At 40.0% G+C, this 19,115-nt stretch overlaps 1 protein-coding gene across 1 annotated transcript; it reads right to left on the bottom strand.

Annotated features, from left to right (window-relative positions):
• Positions 1–11,178: 11,178 nt before the first annotated feature.
• Positions 11,179–14,818, bottom strand: LOC108437989 (extracellular calcium-sensing receptor-like). The gene is made up of 6 exons (XM_017715454.1): positions 14,601–14,818; positions 14,072–14,360; positions 13,151–13,942; positions 12,761–12,991; positions 12,341–12,464; positions 11,179–12,077 (listed from the first exon to the last, which is right to left on the bottom strand). The coding sequence occupies exons 1-6, from the start codon at positions 14,816–14,818 to the stop codon at positions 11,179–11,181; spliced, it is 2,553 nt and encodes an 850-aa protein (XP_017570943.1).
• Positions 14,819–19,115: the final 4,297 nt, after the last annotated feature.

Here is a 19,115-nt window from a genome sequence, read left to right on the forward strand (position 1 = left end):
GATGTGGTGGTGGTGTGGTTGTGCTGGTATGAGCGGATCAGACACAGCAGGATGTTATGGTCCAGAAAACAAAGAGAAATGTCTCTCTCTTTGTCCTGGTTATATTTTAAGGATGGATCAAATGAATGTTTGTAACTTTGCAACTTTTCTGCCAGCCTGTCTTTTGTGTCTTTGATTATGTGCTAGTTGGAGTAGAGTGCTGTTTGGATTTTATCTCACTCCCAGTGCTACTGGATAGCCAATCAGTGTTTTGCTGTTGCATAGCTCTACCAATCAAAGCCAATACATTTAAATACAAATAAGTCTAAGTGTATCTTTGCAGAAAGATGAATAAGCTTTTATACAGTTATATTACTAATAACAAAAACTGTTCTGCTTAGTGGAGGAACCAAACATCTAGTAGATATCATAGCTCTTTCCAGGTGTAGGTATGCAATATTATTTATATCACATATGATTATATCAAGTCAAGCCAAGTGCTCTGTTTGTATGAAATGCAGCTAACAGCACTGCTGAAAAAAAAAAAAAAAGCACAGATTCCAGCTGGTCTGGTGTTGGTTCAACCAGGATGGTCATTCTAGTTGGTGAGCATGTCAGTATCCAAAACACAATACATGCTGGTTTTACTGGTAACCGGCCGTGCTGGTCTATGCTGTTTTTTTTTTCTGGCAGGAATTCAACAGGCTCATTATCTTTATTCATGATATTGAAAGAAGGCAAGAAGGAATCATGGAAATTACGGCAGTAAGCACATTAGTCCCATAAAGAATTATTTTCCGCTTCTCACTTTTTCCATCCTGGCTCATTTCCTCTTTTCATTAAATTTCATGGAGCTTTAAGTGTGTAGCGATTCGGTGATTAAATCATTCAATTACTCTCGCTGCTCATAGACTTCTAATCGTCTTCAATTACAGAGGTTATGTATACACACGTATTAAGAGGATCAGAGATGTTATTGCTTTAAAAACTAGATGGGGAAATGTTTGTTAGATCTGTGTAATATTTGTTTGCCACTCAAGTGGTACACAAACATTATTGAAATAACAGTGGGACTGTTGATTCTTCTCATTTCTCTAACATGGTTATGAATAATGTGGCAGGCCTAAAGGCTGAATGCATCAAAATGGATTAAAAACTCATGGATAAGAGTTCATTGGGATGTGATTTCAATTTGACAGGCTACTGCCTCTTTGGCTTAGGAGGATATATTATATTTTACCCTTTATAAATCTTTATAACTTAAAAGATCCATCTAACACATTTTTAAAGTCAATTTTACATGACCACTCTTTATCCCTTAGTAAGTAAACTGGAAGTAAAGAAGTCCAGGCTGAAACACTCCTGTAGGCTGAACAGGTAGATATGTGTAAATGCATTCATTGTCATGACAGCATAAAAATAGCAAAAAAAGCCTGTTTTCACAGCTTAGTAGGAATTTAACATATTACCACTCCTTTCTTTCAAAAAAGAAATGAAAGTTTGTTTTGTTCTTATCCAAAGTTACAAAAGTACTTAGTTGTCCACTAAGAAAATATATCCTAGTGTCTGAACTACCTTTGATCTTAGACACTGCCAGAAACAAAAGCGAGTGCTAATATATATTAAGAAAGATGCAGAGATACACAGCATCAGTGCAATATAATGTATTTCAAAACACACTTAGATTAATGCTCAAAGTCATTCACAAAGAGATGCGTCTTCAGTTTGCATTGGAACAATGCAAGAGAGTCAGCTAGTGGAAGCTCATTCCACCACCTGAGTGCCAGGACAGAGAAGAGCCCTGATGCTTGTTTTCCAAGCGTCTTGAAGGATGACGGGTCAAGCCATTTTTGGCTGTGTAGGCAAGCATTACGGCTTTATATCTCATTCTGACAGCTACAGGAAACCAGTAATGGGAGCACAACAGTGGAGTGACGTGAATGAACCTAGGAAAACTGAAGACAAGCTGTGCTGCTGCATTCTGGATCAGTTGCAAAGGCCTGATGGCTCACATAGGTAGACCAGCCTGGAGCGAGTTGCAGTAGTCAAGCCTTGAGATGACGAGAGTGAACCAGCATCTGAGTGGCCTCTTGAGCAAGAAAAGTTTGCATCCTCCAAATGTTGTAGAGGAGGAATCTGCATTAGTAATATGAGCTAAGAAGGACAACTAGATGTCCAGAAGAACCCCAAGTGTTCAGACGGAACGACCAAGAAGTTCTCGAATGAGATGGCAAGACCTGCAGTTCCAAGCATGAATGGCAGCTCAGTCTTGCTAAGATTAAGCTTCAGGTTGGCTGCCTGCCATCAATGAAGAGATATCAGTGTGGCATATATAGATGCAACTGAAAACCTGGGTACCAGAAGGTGGGAAGGAAAGCACTATTTGGGTGTCGTCAATATAGCAGTGGTACGTCCATGAGAGGATATTATATCACCAAGAGAATGAATGTATAGTGTGGATGAAACCAGTCCTGTGTGTTCGTTGATGCAAAAAAAATGAGACAAGTATATCAGACTGAAGTGAAACAAACAAAGTTTTATTACAGAATTCTGGAGAGGTTACAAACAGAGAACATGCATCATGTATCTCCCAAGTAAGCTCTGACCTCCCAATGTGTTCTGACTCCTTTTATACCCTGAAGCTGAATATGTGTGTGCGTATAAGTTAAACCTAAATGTGTACATGTTCCTGTTTAGGGGGTGCAATGGACATATGGTTTACCATATATGGATGTGAAAACCTCATGTTCTAACGAAAACCTCACGTTTTAACGGTTAAGCGCAGACCTACTTCAGTTTGTGGCCTTGGCCAGTTTCCTGTTGCGTACATCTATGCATGTTTGTCACAAACTGCCTGTTGTAGCTGCCCTGCCATATGAATGTCATAACTCTTTAATGCTAAGCGTGAGTTAATGCCTTCTGATATTAATGGTTAAAAGTATGCTACTACAAACATTAATACTCAAAAGTATACTACTACAAACATTAATACTCAAAAGTATACTACTACAAATATTAATGCTCAAAAGTATTCTACTAAAGATGTAAAAATCCACAATAGTTAAAAGAAAAGAGAACCCAGCATCAAGCCTTGTGGCACACCAATGGATAACCTTTCTTTCTTAGCAATAAAAAGAATGGAGTAGAAATTTTAGAAATACTAAGCCTACACAAAAGCCTATAATGCACAAAAATAATTTCTAAAACTGACTATAAAACTATAAAAATATGAACACTACACAGTCTGACATAAAAGGACATCCTCACATAAACTTCTTGTAGACATTTAGTAAGGCAAAACCAGTTCATTTGAAGTGTTATACATACTATTTTATCAATAATTAATTAATATTTTAGATCAGTTCAGTTCAGTTAAGCACTCATGGTGCAATTTAGGATCATGTGGAACACATGTAAATGTAAACTTCTGCAACATAAGCAACTGCTTAAGAAGCTGCTTATGTCACTTATTAGACAGAGACGCACTGGGTTAATGCACTGAAACGAAAAGAATAAAACATTGTCGCCAATTACAGCCATCAGGCCCGGCTTAAGGCTTTGTTTTAAATAACTGATTCATACCTATCTGTCATGCTATACATTAGAATTTCACTTTTTATTTGTGACTTAAGTCACACCACGTCAGCCTCATGTAAGCATGTAGGACATATTTTTGAGCCCGTTGGCCTATTATATTTGTTGTGGTTGTTTCCCGCCTAAAATTTTTGTCTCAGACTGCGATAAAGCGTGGCCACAATTACCCCAAAAGAATAAAAATGGTACGCCTTATGGGTAGTGTAGGGCAAGCAGCTAGACACTGGAAAAAAAAGAGCAGGAGTAGAGAAGTTCTTTTTAACCTGTCACCTTTTATTTTGCCACAACGGTGTATTTACAAGCACACTTTTAAAACAAAAAGGAAAAAAACAAACTCAATCAACAGCGGTAATTAGACTGCGTGACTAGACAAATAAGTCTAGTCACACAGATAACCCTTACAAACAGGTGTAGCATAGCACTGCTACCATAAGGGAAGAAGAACCCCCTAACTGTGGTTACAGAGACATACAGGTAGCTCCTCCCCCAAGCTATTCCATTCCCCCACAGGTAGGAAAATAAACCATACATTTCCTATTTACACATTGAAATGTATATGGCACAATATTATATGTGGCAGTCAAAATACAAGGCTATAGAAACAGTAATCAATCACCATTATTTACAATGTTCACACAATTCACATTTCTCTTTGTATTTACAGGTTCTCACTCCCCTCCTCTACTACAGAGGGTGGACTCGCCCAGGTAAATAAAAGCCCAGGAGTCACAAGCAGTACTTTTTTTTTTTTTAAGGACCTGCAGGTGAGTATGAGCAGTGCATGTTAAAACAGGTAAGTATGCACACAGTCATTCATAGTGGTAATGTACTAAGGGGTACCTTGCATCGTTACACTGCCTGTGAATCTCAAATGGCTGCATCCTCCCTATGTAGTGCACTATGTTGGTCATGAAACAATGGCTTCTGCTCCCATATAGTGCATAACATGGCAAATAGAAAGCCAGTTATATTCAGCCATAAGCTACACGCTTCATTACCTAACGCTTATTGCACTGTTAGGGCGGGGAAGCCATAACTTAATGACCTATGCAGTGCACTATATCGGGCGCAGGCAGCCGTTTGAGATGCAGCCAGGCTCGCGGCCGCCTCTCCTCACAGGGAGTCAGAGGAAAACTACAAGCTTTGTTAAGGAAAGAAAGTTATTCATATTTTAATTGAAGTATTCTGTGTAATAATAAGCGCGTTTAGTCAGAATTATTGGCAAATAAGTTACATGGCCAGCTCCCCCAAGTCCTGTGGCAGCCCGCAGGCTTAACTTTCACCAAGCTAACTAGCTAACCTAGCTCGCTGGCTAGGCTAGCTAACTTTAACTGGCTAGCGTGATGTAGCCTTATCGACTGTAAAGTATTTTAAGGTATTTTCAGGCTATTTCCCCCTCAATAATGCCTCAGTAATGTGGTATTTGTTTGTGTTTTTAGAAAGACAACTCGTGAATCAGCAAGTGTAGAGGAGGCATTTTGAGTTTTTTAGTTTAGCGTTAGCATTAGCAGGGCTCGACATTAACGTGGCGTCGGAACTCGGTGGTGATGAGGGAGTTATGAGTGATGAGTGGACTGGTGGCAGGACGTTTATGCGACAGTAACGAGCAAACTCGTATGACGCGGTGTGCAAAATCCTGTTCCCAGGAGTAGCTCGACACGAGCAATGGTTAAAGTAAAAATGAAGGTCAAGCCAATTGACTGGCCACTCGCTGAAGCTCGTTTGAAGGACCGCCGCTCGGTAGAACGCATGGGCATGGCCGCAGCTACGAGGACACCGGGGTCCGGACCTCAGTAGTTTCAGGGTTTTTTCACTTTTTCTCCATTCCTGAGATTAAATGTTAGAAACAGTACGTTAAAATCATAGCCTACTCATAGACTACGGCGTCACAGACCCACCCACATGGTGACTGAATTCACCGTGCGTCATTTTTAAGTAAAATTTGATGTGCTGTCTTTCAGCGCTGTCACTCTATCTTGTCTGACCAAAATCTACCAAACTCCACCTTATTATCCTCAACCCACCAATAACCGCTTAGCAACCGTGGCTGAGCCTTTCTCTCGTCTGGGAGGTTGTGTGTAAAATCGTTTCCGTTTGTTTTCATTCATTTCCATCTGATGATGAGCTCGGAAATAAATGGCTAATTGCAATAAAAAGGAGCGAGGAGACGACATTCAAAGTAATTTGAAACCGCACGTATGTGTCGCTCATTTCATCCCGTTGGGCATCTACGTTACACCGAAGGGAAAAACGTGAGTGAAAAGGGGCTCAAACACCATGTCGCTTCATTTGGGGTCAACGAGCAAGGGAATCTGTGTAAAGCAGAGTGAGGGCCGCCTCAGACTCTACTAATGAGGAGGAGGGGGTGGTGGAGGAAATGTCAGGGATAGAGGAGGAAAAACAAGCCAAGGAAGAAGTGTTTTTATATATACATATATACACACACTCACCAGCCACTTTATTAGGTACTTGCTAGTAAAAGGTTGGACCCCCTTTTGCCTTCAGAACTGCCTTAATTCTTCGTGGCAGACTTTCAACAAGGAGTTGGAAACGTTCCTCAGAGATTCTGGTTGGTTATTTGAGTTACTGTTGCCTTTCTATCATCAGTCTGCCCATTCTCCTCTGACCTCTCACATCAACAAGGCATTTTTGTCTACACAACTGACCGCTCACTGGATATCTCCTCTTTTTCGGACCGTTCTCTGTAAACCCTGGAGATGGTTGTGCGTGAAAATCCCAGTAGATCAGCAGTTTCTGAAATACTAGACCAGCCCGTCTGACACCAACAACCACGCCACGTTCAAAGTCCCTTAAATCCCCTTTCTTCCCCATTCTGATGCTCGGTCTGCACTTCAGCAAGTTGGTTTGACCACCTCTACATGCCTAAATGCATTGCTGCCATGTGGTTGGCTGATTAGCTATTTGTGTTAACAAGCAATTGAACAGGTGTACCTAATAAAGTGGTCAGTGAGTGTGTGTATATATATATATATATATATATATATATATATATATATATATATATACACACACACACACACCATTACTTGTGTGAAATGCTGTTATTAAAATATACCCCTAAGATTTCAAAAGCAACCACTGTAGTCTGCTCCTATTTTAATTTCTACACTTATTTTCGTTTAGTTTTTTAAAAATTAAAGTAATTAAATAGTAATTAATATTAATAAAATGTATTATATTTTAAAGAATGCTCCAAGAAAAAACGAGTCCGTTCTTTGTATGACGAATCATTACAATGTATAAATGTTTAATAAATGAACAGATTTATGGAGAAGTGTTAGTGAAAATATACAGAAGGCTAGTAAAACTCTGTGCTCTGAGGTGAAAATAGCAGACAGGCTGACAAATTACTTTAGAAAATAAAAACAAATGTTTTCTGAGAGGAGTAAATTATAATTTCAGAATATACATTGTATACATTTCCCAGTAGAGTAGGCTACGAGGTGCGATCAGAGCAGAAGTTTCTTCCTCACACCTAAGACTTTAACTTCAGCAGCAGCAGCAGCAGCCAAACTTCTTTCACTGACTGAGTTCGAGATAACAATGTGTACAGTACTCTGCATAGTGCATCACACATTTTCTAAGCCACTTATCGTTCTGGGTCACGGAGGGAGCTGTAGTGTACTGCATCAGTACATACTGTATACCAGAGGTGGGAACAAGTCACTAGTAACAAGTCTGAAGTCTTGACACACAAATCCTGAATCAAGTCCCCAGTCAAGATAGTTGAGTCTCAATTCAAATCCTGGGTCAGTACAGGCAAGTCTCAATTTGAGTCCCAAGTCAGTAGTCCTGATCTTCAAGTCTTTAACAGGTCTGCATTTTTCAGCTAATTTAAGGCCACAACACTGAATAAAGGTAACAGTAATACAGCCTTTTAACAATGTTAGCAGTGAATGGCTGAATATTTAAAAATTTTTTTTTTTCTATCCTTTGACCAAAATCTATGGTACACAGATAACCACACTCTTAAAAAGATGGTTCTTAAATCCTTTTTGAAAAGGATTGTATATAGCAGGGGTGCTTAAGTAAAATTCAATAAGGTCCAGTTAAGGAAAACTAACTTGTCTTATGATTCAGTGCCATATACTGTTTAGTGAAGTAGCCTAGTAGGAATATCATCTTATACAGTCAACAACTGAATATCAAATGAAATAAAGTACAATTCAGTAATTTTTCAACAATATTTGTCAGTTTTCTCTTTTTAGGTCACGCCATGTGAAATAACTCTGACTCACTTTCTTCTCCGACACCTCTTTCCTCCCCTGTGTGTGCATCACTCACTCCAGTCTCAGTGCTCATCGTAATGCACAGATCTGATTGGCTGAGCTATGTCACATGTGATATTTACAACACGTGATTGGCCTGTGAGTTTCCTCGGCCGCTAAAGCTACTGTATAGGCCAGAAAAGCTACACCAATTAAAATAGTAAAACCCTGTCGAAATGAAGTCATTCTCCGTTGTTTGTCGGTTATAGGCCCAGGTCCACATAGGACAGGGCCTAATGGTGACCTTTGCTATATAGCATCCAAAGGGTTCTTCTATTGTTATGATGTCAAACTTGGAACAATAGGAAAACCCTTTCGGGTGTCTTTAGATCTATATAGAACCATTTCATGATGCAAAGAATCCTTTAATAATGCAGTGTTCTTTAAGTGTTTGTGGTTCTTTTTAGAACTATTTTCTTTACCAAAGAACCTATGAGGAACCATCATTTTTAAGACTGCGTGACAAACATACTGGCATACACAGATTAATGCACTACACATGAAAAGAATTACTATAAAGAAGAAAGTAAATAAAAAAGTACTATTGAACTTTTTTCTCACCAGCAGCTTTTTACGGAGATGATCTTTACAGTGGGAAACGAGTTCATTCACATGAACAATAATTGGCAGTGTAGAATCGTCAGACAGACTCTCTCCATGTTTCTTTTAGTTTCTTAATGCTTACCAAGTCTTAATGTTGGAAGTTTGAGTTGTTGTTGTTGAAGTCAAAGTCGAGTTCAAAGTCATCAGATCTGTGACTCGAGTCGGACTCTAATCCACACCTCTGCTATATGCTGCATGCTGCTTTTCTTATTATTACTGATAATTCAAAAGAGCACGTCTGGGAGTCAGGGCTGACTCTTGGCCAGTGGCTCTGGGGGTCAAAATGCTTGGAGTCTTCAACTGTCTTGACTGTTTGTTGTGTTTGACTGAAGGGGCATTCTGATGGAACTGATGGAAGCAGGTTCATACCCCTTTTCCTGTTCAAATGGTTTGTACCAAAGCTATTTGAGTGCTACTTCTGCCCTCTAGTGGACAAACTGTTAAACTAAAATACAGACATGTGGACGTACATTTCCTACAATTCTATAAACATTTAGGCTGTAGTTATTTTAGAAATTGACAAAAATAATCAACATCTTTAATTTTTTGTTTTCTGCTGATGAAAAACCTAAAAATGCGAAACAATAAAATGGAATTTGTGAAAATTAGTGATTTTAAGAAAACAGTATTACCATTTTTCTTAAAATATGCTGAAAATGTTCACAAAGTACTGATACACAAACTAAGGTTATTTTTTCATATAGAAACTACAAACAAAAGTGCAAAAATGAAATAAATTGTTATTTTTGGATGCAAAAATTAAGATACCTGGTCCCACATTACTGTGCATGGCTCCATTCACTTAAATGAGCTTGTAAAGTAAATGTGAATTTCCTGATTGAGGACGCCAAGGATGCGTTATTAATTGCGTCATCAGGGGAAGAGTCGAGTCTGCTTGTGCATGTTTTCAAAAGGTTTTGGTGTAATACATGCCTATTTATACGTCATTACAGAATATCATGATAATGGTAAAGAGGCGAAATTAAATAGCAGTGTTTTCCATGGACTGGCAACCTGTCCAGGGCATTTCCTTCTGGCCCTGGGATAGGCTACAGCACGCTCAGCGACCCAGGAGGATAAGTGATTTAGATGGTTATGAGTTTTCCAATGCTCAGACAGCCACATAGGCAATTTGACTCGAGACATCATAAGAGTTCAACTATTTACTAAACATCAGGTAAGTATAAATAATGCTGTCACATTGTAATAACGCTGGAAAATCCATACAAAAGAAGTAAATAGCCAGGTTGAAACAGTGTCAAAATTCGTTCTTAATGGGCATTAAAGTGACTTTCTTTCAATTTATTCCACCCCTTGAGTGGTCTTTACTGAGCATGTGTATGTCATTAGTATAGTGTAGTAAGTCAACATTTGAAATATTTTTTAATTGTTTTTGTCATTCAGTAATTAATAATTATTGCAGAGAAAATATCCTAATTATTCTTTTCATGTTGGTGACTTTTTTCTGATAAGGACATTGGCCGGCTTCTTGTTTGAATTTGGTTGAACATTTGCATTCTGACACCTGAGGAATTCTAATAAAAATAAATAAATAAAAAAGAAGCCAACCTCAGATTTGTCGTTTTAATAGCAGTAGTGTTATGCTATCACTGTTTTCCTCAGTATTTTTCCTGATACAAAATCCCACGTTGCGTGCTGCGCATCTCTGTCTGGGACTTTTGCTAACTTTGGTTGATGCTGTATTTAATATTTAATTTGTGTTTTTTCAGAACACAGTAATCAGATGCTAATACTAACCTTTGGGAATTTTACTATGAAACGGGTAAACATTCCATCCCTTCGACCCAAGTCGTGTGTTGCACTTCAGGGCAGCGGTGCGGCCAGAATGCCAGATCAAGCACTGAGCCAGTCAGAACGCAAGGCAAGATAATGTCTGTGTGGCTTTTAAAGGACACCCCTTGTGATGAAAGGTGATAGGATGCTGTTTTTTTCACATATTCAAAGCTGAAAATAAACTATAAAAGACAGCTTTGAATTCGTGTCTTAAACCTGTGATATGCACACACACTTGTTGCCCACATTTTTTAAAAGGCAAGTCATTTCACTTTCATTAGTCATAATTGGTAACATGAGCTAGTTTGACTGGATAATAAACAGTGTGACTCAACATAAGTTGTTTGGTTGAAAGTAACTTTAGTAAGTTGGTATATATTCATAGTATCTACCCAGCAGTTTAACTTTATGGGGTAGATGAACTAAGCAAACCTGTCACAAGACCAGGGGTTGGGTGATACCTCCAAACTGTGCTGGACACTGGCCCTCCAGGACCAGAGTTATGCACCCCTGATCTACAAGATGATGTTAGGTTTGAAACATTAATGATTAAATAAGTGAGGGTGAACTTAAAACAAAATATTTATTTTTTTCCATTTATAATGGCTTTGATAACAAAAAAAACAAAGTGAAATTACTAGCAATAAAATGGCTTAGTGTTTCCATCACTCTGTATTATTCATACTTTAGATTTTACTTGTATTGTTAGGGACCAAATTTCAAGATCTGTAGAATTATATTGCTTGTTAACACTGATGTGAGGATTTTAAATGACTGCAGATAGTAGCACAGCTACAGGAATCCTTGGTCTTAATGGGCCCTATTTCTGTGTGAATAACGTTAATTACGTAGTTGTATAACTTTTTTGTGACTTTTATTGAGATTTTATCTTTAGGGAAAAATCTTTAATTTTGTCCACCTATTTGGCCATCATGCTCTTTTTTGTATTTTTCTCTGGTTTGAGCAAAATGATGTAACACTTTGGGGCAAATATACACAGCAGGAGGCCATAACTGGAGGCCAGGATGGCAAAGACCTCCACCGCCACAGTGTACTTCCCTGGAGAGCTGACGTATGCTGGCACAAAGGCGATCCACACTGCACAGAAGATCAGCATGCTGAAGGTGATGAACTTGGCCTCGTTAAAATTATCTGGAAGCTTCCGGGCAAAAAAGGCCAGCAGGAAGCAGATGGCAGCCAGCAGACCAATGTAGCCCAGCACCAGGGAGAAGCCTATGACTGATCCCACTGCACAGAGCAGCACCACACGGGCTCCAAGCTCACCTCCTGCACTTTCTGTGGGAAGAGGAGGTGCCAGCACCAGCCACAGCACACAGATTAACACCTGCACCAGTGTGCAGACAAAGATGCCTGCCCTCTGCTGAGCAGGGCCAAAGTACCTCATTATGTTTGAGCCAGGCAGAGTCTCCCTGAAGGCAACGAGGACCACCACTGTCTTACTGAGAACGCAGGCCAGGCACACCACAAAACTGATCCCAAACAGTGAATGGCGCAGCATGCAGGACCAAGGCGCCGGCCGGCCAATGAATGCTAATGCACACAGGAAGCAGAGTTTCAGCGACAGCAGCAGCAGGAAGCTCAGTTCAGAGTTATTGCCGCGAACCAGAGGTGTATCTCGATGATAGAAGAAGGCAGTGAGGACCGTTCCAGTAAGTGTTGCCCCAGCTATCGACAGCACAGAGAGGATGATGCCCATGATGTCTTGAAAGGACAGGAACTCTACTAACATTGGGATGCACTCTGTTCGATCAGTGTTGGACCAGAACCGCTCTAGACATTTTGTGCACTCTCTGGAGTCTGGAGAGAAGAACGGTAAACACAGTTAAATTAAGCAGCCGTATAGAAACAAATTAGCTTTTGAGGTGTTTAGATGAGCCTGGCTTATTTTGCATATGTTTATTATTGATGCTAAATTGTGTTGAACTAGGGAAGGTCATATGACACTATTATTTCAACACTGGTGAGGTGGAGTATTACCACCAAAAAACAAAGGGCAAGAAAAAAGCACACTGAGCATCGAATAATAAATGTAACTTGTATGCAGCGTAGCTGTCATGTACCACTAGCGTTACTGATCTCCCCTGTTGCACATGGTATACAGTCATAGCAGCAGACAGGTTTTCCTTTTTGCACAGCCTTCCTGGTCCCTGGGGGACAGCTCTCACTGCACACAGACACCGGCACCTGTATGATATAAAGACGGTTCTCCATATTAACTTTTCAGAGACATTCTACAGGAAAGGAAAAAGGGACATACAGTATCCTTTACCTTAAAATATGTAAACCAGACTATCTAGCAGTGTAATGTAATGAATATGCTCACACAGGCTTGTAACAGAGGTGCATTACACTCAGATGTCTCTCACTCCCTAAAAGGCATTATGGCGTTATCTGTCTGTTTCCAAAGAGAAAGGGATGTACAAACTACTATTTTAGTGCAAATGTTTTGCATTTCCAGATGTGTGCCTTTGTACTCTCACCTTGTCACTCCAGCTTCCTCCCCACACCACTTTACTAAGGTCCAGTTGAAAATCTTGCTGTGGTCCTCTTGCTGCATCAAACTGCCCCACTTTGACAAACTCCACTTTCCCCTCAGCCCCCATGTGCCAGTTAATAATGTCGTATGAGGCGGATGGATCACCATTGTTGTCAAAATGTACTAGCTCGCCCACTGGTGTTGTGAACTTTACTGTCTTTAGGTAGTACAGAAGCTGCCAAGAAAAGTAAATGTATTCAGAGTGTCCTTACAATTGCATAGTGCAACTTAAACACCAGGTTTGAGCCTCCAGAAATCAATTTTTTTGATTGTCCATATTTTATATATGTTGGCAAAAAGAAAAAACTGTTTTCATCCTGTCTTTTTTCTTTACCTGTTCAGGTTTTACGGGGTTGATATCAGGACACTCTCCATTCTTGAATGGCCCTTTCCCAGGCCGACAGTCCAGCATGTCCTGAATAGCATTTGCAATAGCATACACAGCTTTATATACGTTATACATAACATCAAAGTATGCTTCTCCTTGTACTTCCACTTTTTCCAAGCCTGTGCAGTGTGGTCCAGAATACATTTCCTTGCCAAATTTGCACCCAAACACCTCCTCCCAAACGTTCTGTACCAGCTGCTCATTTGTGTGCTCCTCTGGGCTTAGCTGAGTCAGATAGGAGCCCAAACCCTGGATATCAACCCTTCGCAGGGCAAAGCCAAGGGTGCCTACCAAAGAGATGCCACTCCATGCAGAATAGTGGGTGGAGGTGCTCCAGGCTTCAGTGGCAATCCACTGCCTGTCAGTCGCATTCTGTCTCACCACTTCCTTTAGCAAGACTTCTATATCTGGGCTGATGGCGAAGGTCACCACAACCTGAGCCTTGGAGCTCTGTATTCTTTCCACAATTCGCTTAATTTTTTCCAGTGCATGGGATTTGGGAATGACCTCGGTGTAGTCCACGCAAACACCTGATCCTTCCAGTTCCTGGATCAACAGCTGCACGCCACTTTTCCCGTATGCATCATCTCCATAAATAACCCCCACCCACGACCAACCCATCTGCCGTAGCAGGCGGGCCATGGCTTGAGCCTGGAAGGCATCACTAGGAACCGTGCGTAAGAACGTGGGGTACCTGGTGCGGTCACTGAGACATGCACAGGAAGCAAAGTAACTAACCTGAAGATGTGGAGCACAGAAAAAGAAAGGGAATAATGATCTGTACAGGTGGAATTTAAATCAACAAATGGGGATTAAACACATGTATCATTGTTCAAACAGAAATAGTATTGTTATGGTAAGTCTTACCATGGGGATGCCAAAAACACCCAGTGTATCAGCCACCACTATGGAAGCTGAGGATCGGGCATCGCCAATGATGATGGGCACGTTGGGAGCCTTGGTACACTGTTCTGTCACAGCCTTGTCTTGTCCTGTCACTATTGATAGTGCAGCACTCAGGGTGCTACCCTCACTCAAGCAGGTGTCTGTTGCCAGGTAGCCAAGCGTAAGGTTAGGCAACAGTACTGGGTTCCGGTTAATTTCCTCCACAGTGAAAATCATGGTTTGAAGCCAGCGATATGAGCGCAGTTCAACACTAAGAGAGAGAGAGAGAGAGATTCAGAGGATTATTAATGGCTCTGAAAGCACACTGAATAAAACAGAATTAAAAAGAAGATAGAAACACAAGATGTTTTTGTCATATGTTGACCAGATTGTTAGAAATTCGCTTTGAAGTTTCAGTGAAAATCCTTTATTAAATATATTCCTAGATCTGTCTGATTTCTAAGACTTATACTTCTATTTTTTGCCAGGAGGAAAGTTTTATTATACTCACCTTCGGCAGCGGCCGTCCTGTACTCTTTGAGTGAATGTGTGATCAGGTTCAGGGGCTTCAATGTGAACAGGAAACAGACCCCCAATAATCACATCTCCCTCCTTATACAGGCTCCCTGAGATGGGCCTGCTCTGGAGAGCACAGGAGAGTCCCAGTGAGCGCACCCAGACTGGCCCAGCCAGGAGCCCCAAAGCCCAAAGCCAGGCGTCCACAGCCATCATTTGACTAGAAAGGGAGAGAGATAGTGAGTGAATGGAAGAGGACTGCAGGCCTAATGTCTGCAGACAACAAGAGGAGGACCCTGTTTAGTAGAGGTAAAATTGCCCAGAGCAAAAAATCATTTGGGGCAATTGAGGGAAGTCCTGGTGGATCTAGGGTAATTTTCTGGCTCAAAAAAAAAACAACTGAACAAAGTGTTATTTTATGTACTCTTTCTTTATATAGCAGTGAGTTGTGTAAATGATAATTTCATAATTTTACAAATAATTAATTTGCCCTCTTAGTTATGGTGAGTATATTGAGTTTATATTTATATGTGCTTCTGATTTCTACTGAAATGTCAGTTTAATGCATGAACATTATCTCATTAACAGTTCCACACGCCAGTATATGAACTGTGTGTATGTCACTATGTTTTTGTTCACTAGGAGTGCTCCTTCATCTGTTGATCCCATAGGGAAAATAGGGTCAATTAAACCAAATTAAGCAATTACAGTGACATCAGAGTTAATTACTCTGTTTTTCCAGGGAACATTTTTTTAGCTTTGTTTTTACCTTTAGTTCCTTTGCAGTTTGACTTTGAAGGGCAGTCCAAGGCCAGAGTTTCCCAGACCTGGATTCTTCCCATTCTGCAGTTGTTTTCTAATTTAAATATTGCTTGCTTATCCTTATTTAATGTTCAGCATTGATATTGTGTGATAAAATGATTTATTAATGTATGGAAGAAGCCCTTTGAGAAGATAGAGGTTGTGCATTTGGTCATAAATGTCTTTTATAAATAATCCTAGAATAATCACTGATGATTGTTTATTTGTACAGCCCAGATAAGTTAAATGGCTGTGATAAATTATTCCCACTGATTAAAGAATCAAATTAAAAACTAGCTTTTTACAACACTGCTACAAAGTTACGTTTCTCAGTGGTCATCTACTTAATTGTTTGAAGTTACCCTCAACAATGTAGAAAAGCCAGTCAGAAACTCTTTAAACTAATCAAAAGAGGGAGTCGTTTGAGCGTGTTATAGGTGATGGGCCACTGCATGTCTGTTGATAGCCCTTTCTAAAGAAAAGTTCTATTCTGTGCCAGTTTCTTTACCAGTAAGGATAATTTATTGTTCTTAAAATGAACCTTTCAACAGTGTTTTTTGAATGATCAACATTTTATTAATGTTACAATGGAGTATACCAGTTATACACCATGTACATGTCCATAGACAAGATCTACAAAAGAAGCAAAAGGTTAAAATTTCTAATGCAGGAACAAAACACCCTAGAGAGAAAATAGAAACACAAAATTCAGTACTACAGGTCATACATATGTGATTTTGCAGTACAGAAATACTAGCAGGACTGTGGTGATGTGACATTGCAGAGCTGGCATTCAACAGACTTTGCAGCGTGGGCATATAGACACTGGACTGGGGCCTGAGAAGTACAGCAGGTTGCAATGACGGGTGCATATTCCTGTGAAGCATGATTAGCAGCAAAACAGGCTGCAGGAGGATCGGGTCAATAGCATTTAAGACAGCAAGTGAGTGAAAAACAAGAACTCCAGGCTTGGAGGAAAGAGGACGCTGCAGTGTTAGAGGTGGGTGGTCTAGATGGAAAATACAGTGAAGAAATAAAAAGTGTCTAAACAGTGTTAGTCACAGAACGAATTCCAAGGTGGGCACTCCTTTACATCTGTGCAAGACATCTGCAGAGAAGGATTAGACTCTTTCTCACTCGAGAGGCGACCCAGGTGCTAGTTCAGTCTGTTGTCATCTCAAGGCTTGACTATTGCAACTCGCACTTGGCTAGTCTTCCTATGTAGACCATCAAGCCTCTGCACCTCATCCAGAATGCAGCACCACTGCTCGTCTTCAATCTTCCTAAGTTCAGTCTTGTCACGCCACTGCTGCGCTCCCTTCATTGGCTTCCTGCATCAGATTTAAAACCCTGATGTTGGCCTACAAAGCCAAAAATGGACCAGCCACTCCCTACCCTTCGAGCTTCAAGCACAGCTGCGCTCAACCCGCCATCCTTCAAGATACATGGAAGCCAAGCATCAAGACTTTTTTCTCTGTCCTGGAGCCCAGGTGGTGGAATGAACTCCTTCTAGCTGTCCGAGCAGCAGAGTCTCTTCAAATGCAGACTGAAGACTAAGTCTCTTTATACAGCACTAAAGTGAGCACTCAGTTAAGTTATTCAGTTATTCGGATTATGAATCACTACATTACCAAAATGCTTTTATGTAGCTATTAACTTTTAAATTTAGCCGTAGGTTGTTTTATGCATTTGGTAACTACCAATGAAGACATGATGAATAACATTCAAGATTCACTGTTTAAATAAACTTTCTTGCTAATACAAAATATAAATAAAACTCCAGTGAATTTTTCCTGTCAAAATGTATAACCAAGGACGTGCCAAGTAGCAGCAATAAAATATAACAAAACTAAATTAGTTTTCTTTTAATCAAGTAAGTAAAGAAAATCTATCAGTGCAGTCTGTGCTCTGTTCATTCTGCTGTCTGTCTACACTTTTCTGCAACTAAATTCTACAGTCAGTCTTTTCTGAGATGGAAGGAAGTCAGCACCTCTCTGTGCTCCTGTGAGAACCTCGCTCTCCTCTGAGAGCAGATACTGCCCGCTGTAGAAGAGATGAGCTCAGATGGAGCCAATGGGAAAGTGGGGAATGTTTGTGGCGAACCTCTCCATAAACAGTTCAATTTAAACAACTTTGTGTAAACTCTTCATTTCAATGGTAACCATTTGTCCAGCTACACTGTGTGTTCTCAGAGAACTACATACGTATCGCCGTGTCCCAACCACACACTTCTGCACTTTGCACTCCACACCCTACACTAATAAGTGCATTTCTAATGGTACACACTATTTAGTGAGATAGTATGCGGTTTGGGATGCAGCCTGTCTTACTGAGATGAATCTTCACCCAGTGAGACGACAAGTTTCCTCTTCAGACGCTCCTGCATGGAGGATGTGCCCCTGTGCCAGCTAGCGTTGGCTTTGCAAACAGCACAACGGACACGTTTTTCCCCCGAGTTTCCTACACTTTTGAGGATTTTGTTCTTGAGCAGCCATCGCGCTGTTGTTAACTCTACAGTGAGAAAGATGTGTAATGACATCACCAACTAATTTACTACTAAATTAGTTGCCAACTATTTGACTAAGTCGAATAATCGTTGCACCCCTAAAATGTAGTTTATGTTCGTTTAGGAGCTGTGTGGTGTTGCCTCATCTCATGTTTTAGTGTGAGTTTATTGCTAAGCAGTGGTTTGGGGGTTTGAGTTAGAATGAACACATTATCAACAGGTACAGTTAGGCTTGCAGCAGTAGTATTCAGTTAAAGAAGTTTTAAGTTAAAAGTTTGGCCTGGTCCTAATGGCAGAGTTTGATTATCGCTGGACTGACCATCCTCATAGTCTTTACATTGATATTCTAGTGAAGAAAAATAACTGGTGAGCTGACATAACCTAGAACAAATACCTTTTGTCTTCTTGTGCGCACATGTCATTCTGTTTGTGTTTTTTTTTTATCGCTTGTGAAAGCTTCAAGAAAGAGCTTTTATTTTGGCTAATTTTCTAAGATGAACAGTATGACATCCTAAATCAGTAAGCCACAAGAGCTAAAGCGATACAATGATACAGTTAACCCCTTAAAATCACTAACATGCAGCCTTGATTGGTTTGTATCTTTTGCAAAATGGTGACAGATTACAGTGATAATTACAGTAAATACGATTATATTTGTAGTTGTTTTTTTCTTACTAATGAATAAAATAATTGTCAGTTTTATTTAACTAGTAATGTTGTGTAAATAGGTTATTTTTGTGTAAGGCACTTACAAAACCACTTTCTAATAAATGCAACAGAAGTTCACAAGAAGTTTGGAAACAACTTTATCCTTGCGTCTGTGCAGAAGGTGAGATTATAAACGTCACACATCACTCACATCAGTGCCGGTGCATTCGATTCTTACTATTAAAAAAGCCCGATTAAACTAGCAATACATTAGCCTTTTCACTAAACTCTGCTTGCGCCTCTTCAAAAACAGCCTCCGAGGTTTTGTATGTGAACTTTGTAATTGTAAGATCCATTTATTGTAATGGTCATTCTTAGTGGTGTTCACATAAAATCTTTGTATGTGCGTTATTTACTGTGCGTTGTATAAATGGCTGTGAATTGATACAAATAAAAAGTTTACAATGTTTTCTCTGCAATAGATCCTTTTATTGGCCAGCGTGTACTTTGTGTATTTGAGACCGAAGCTCATTACTGGTCTTTGGCATGGGATTC

This window comes from Pygocentrus nattereri, chromosome 7 (genome assembly GCF_015220715.1).
Source record: "Pygocentrus nattereri isolate fPygNat1 chromosome 7, fPygNat1.pri, whole genome shotgun sequence".
NCBI classification, from domain to species: Eukaryota; Metazoa; Chordata; class Actinopteri; order Characiformes; family Serrasalmidae; genus Pygocentrus; species Pygocentrus nattereri.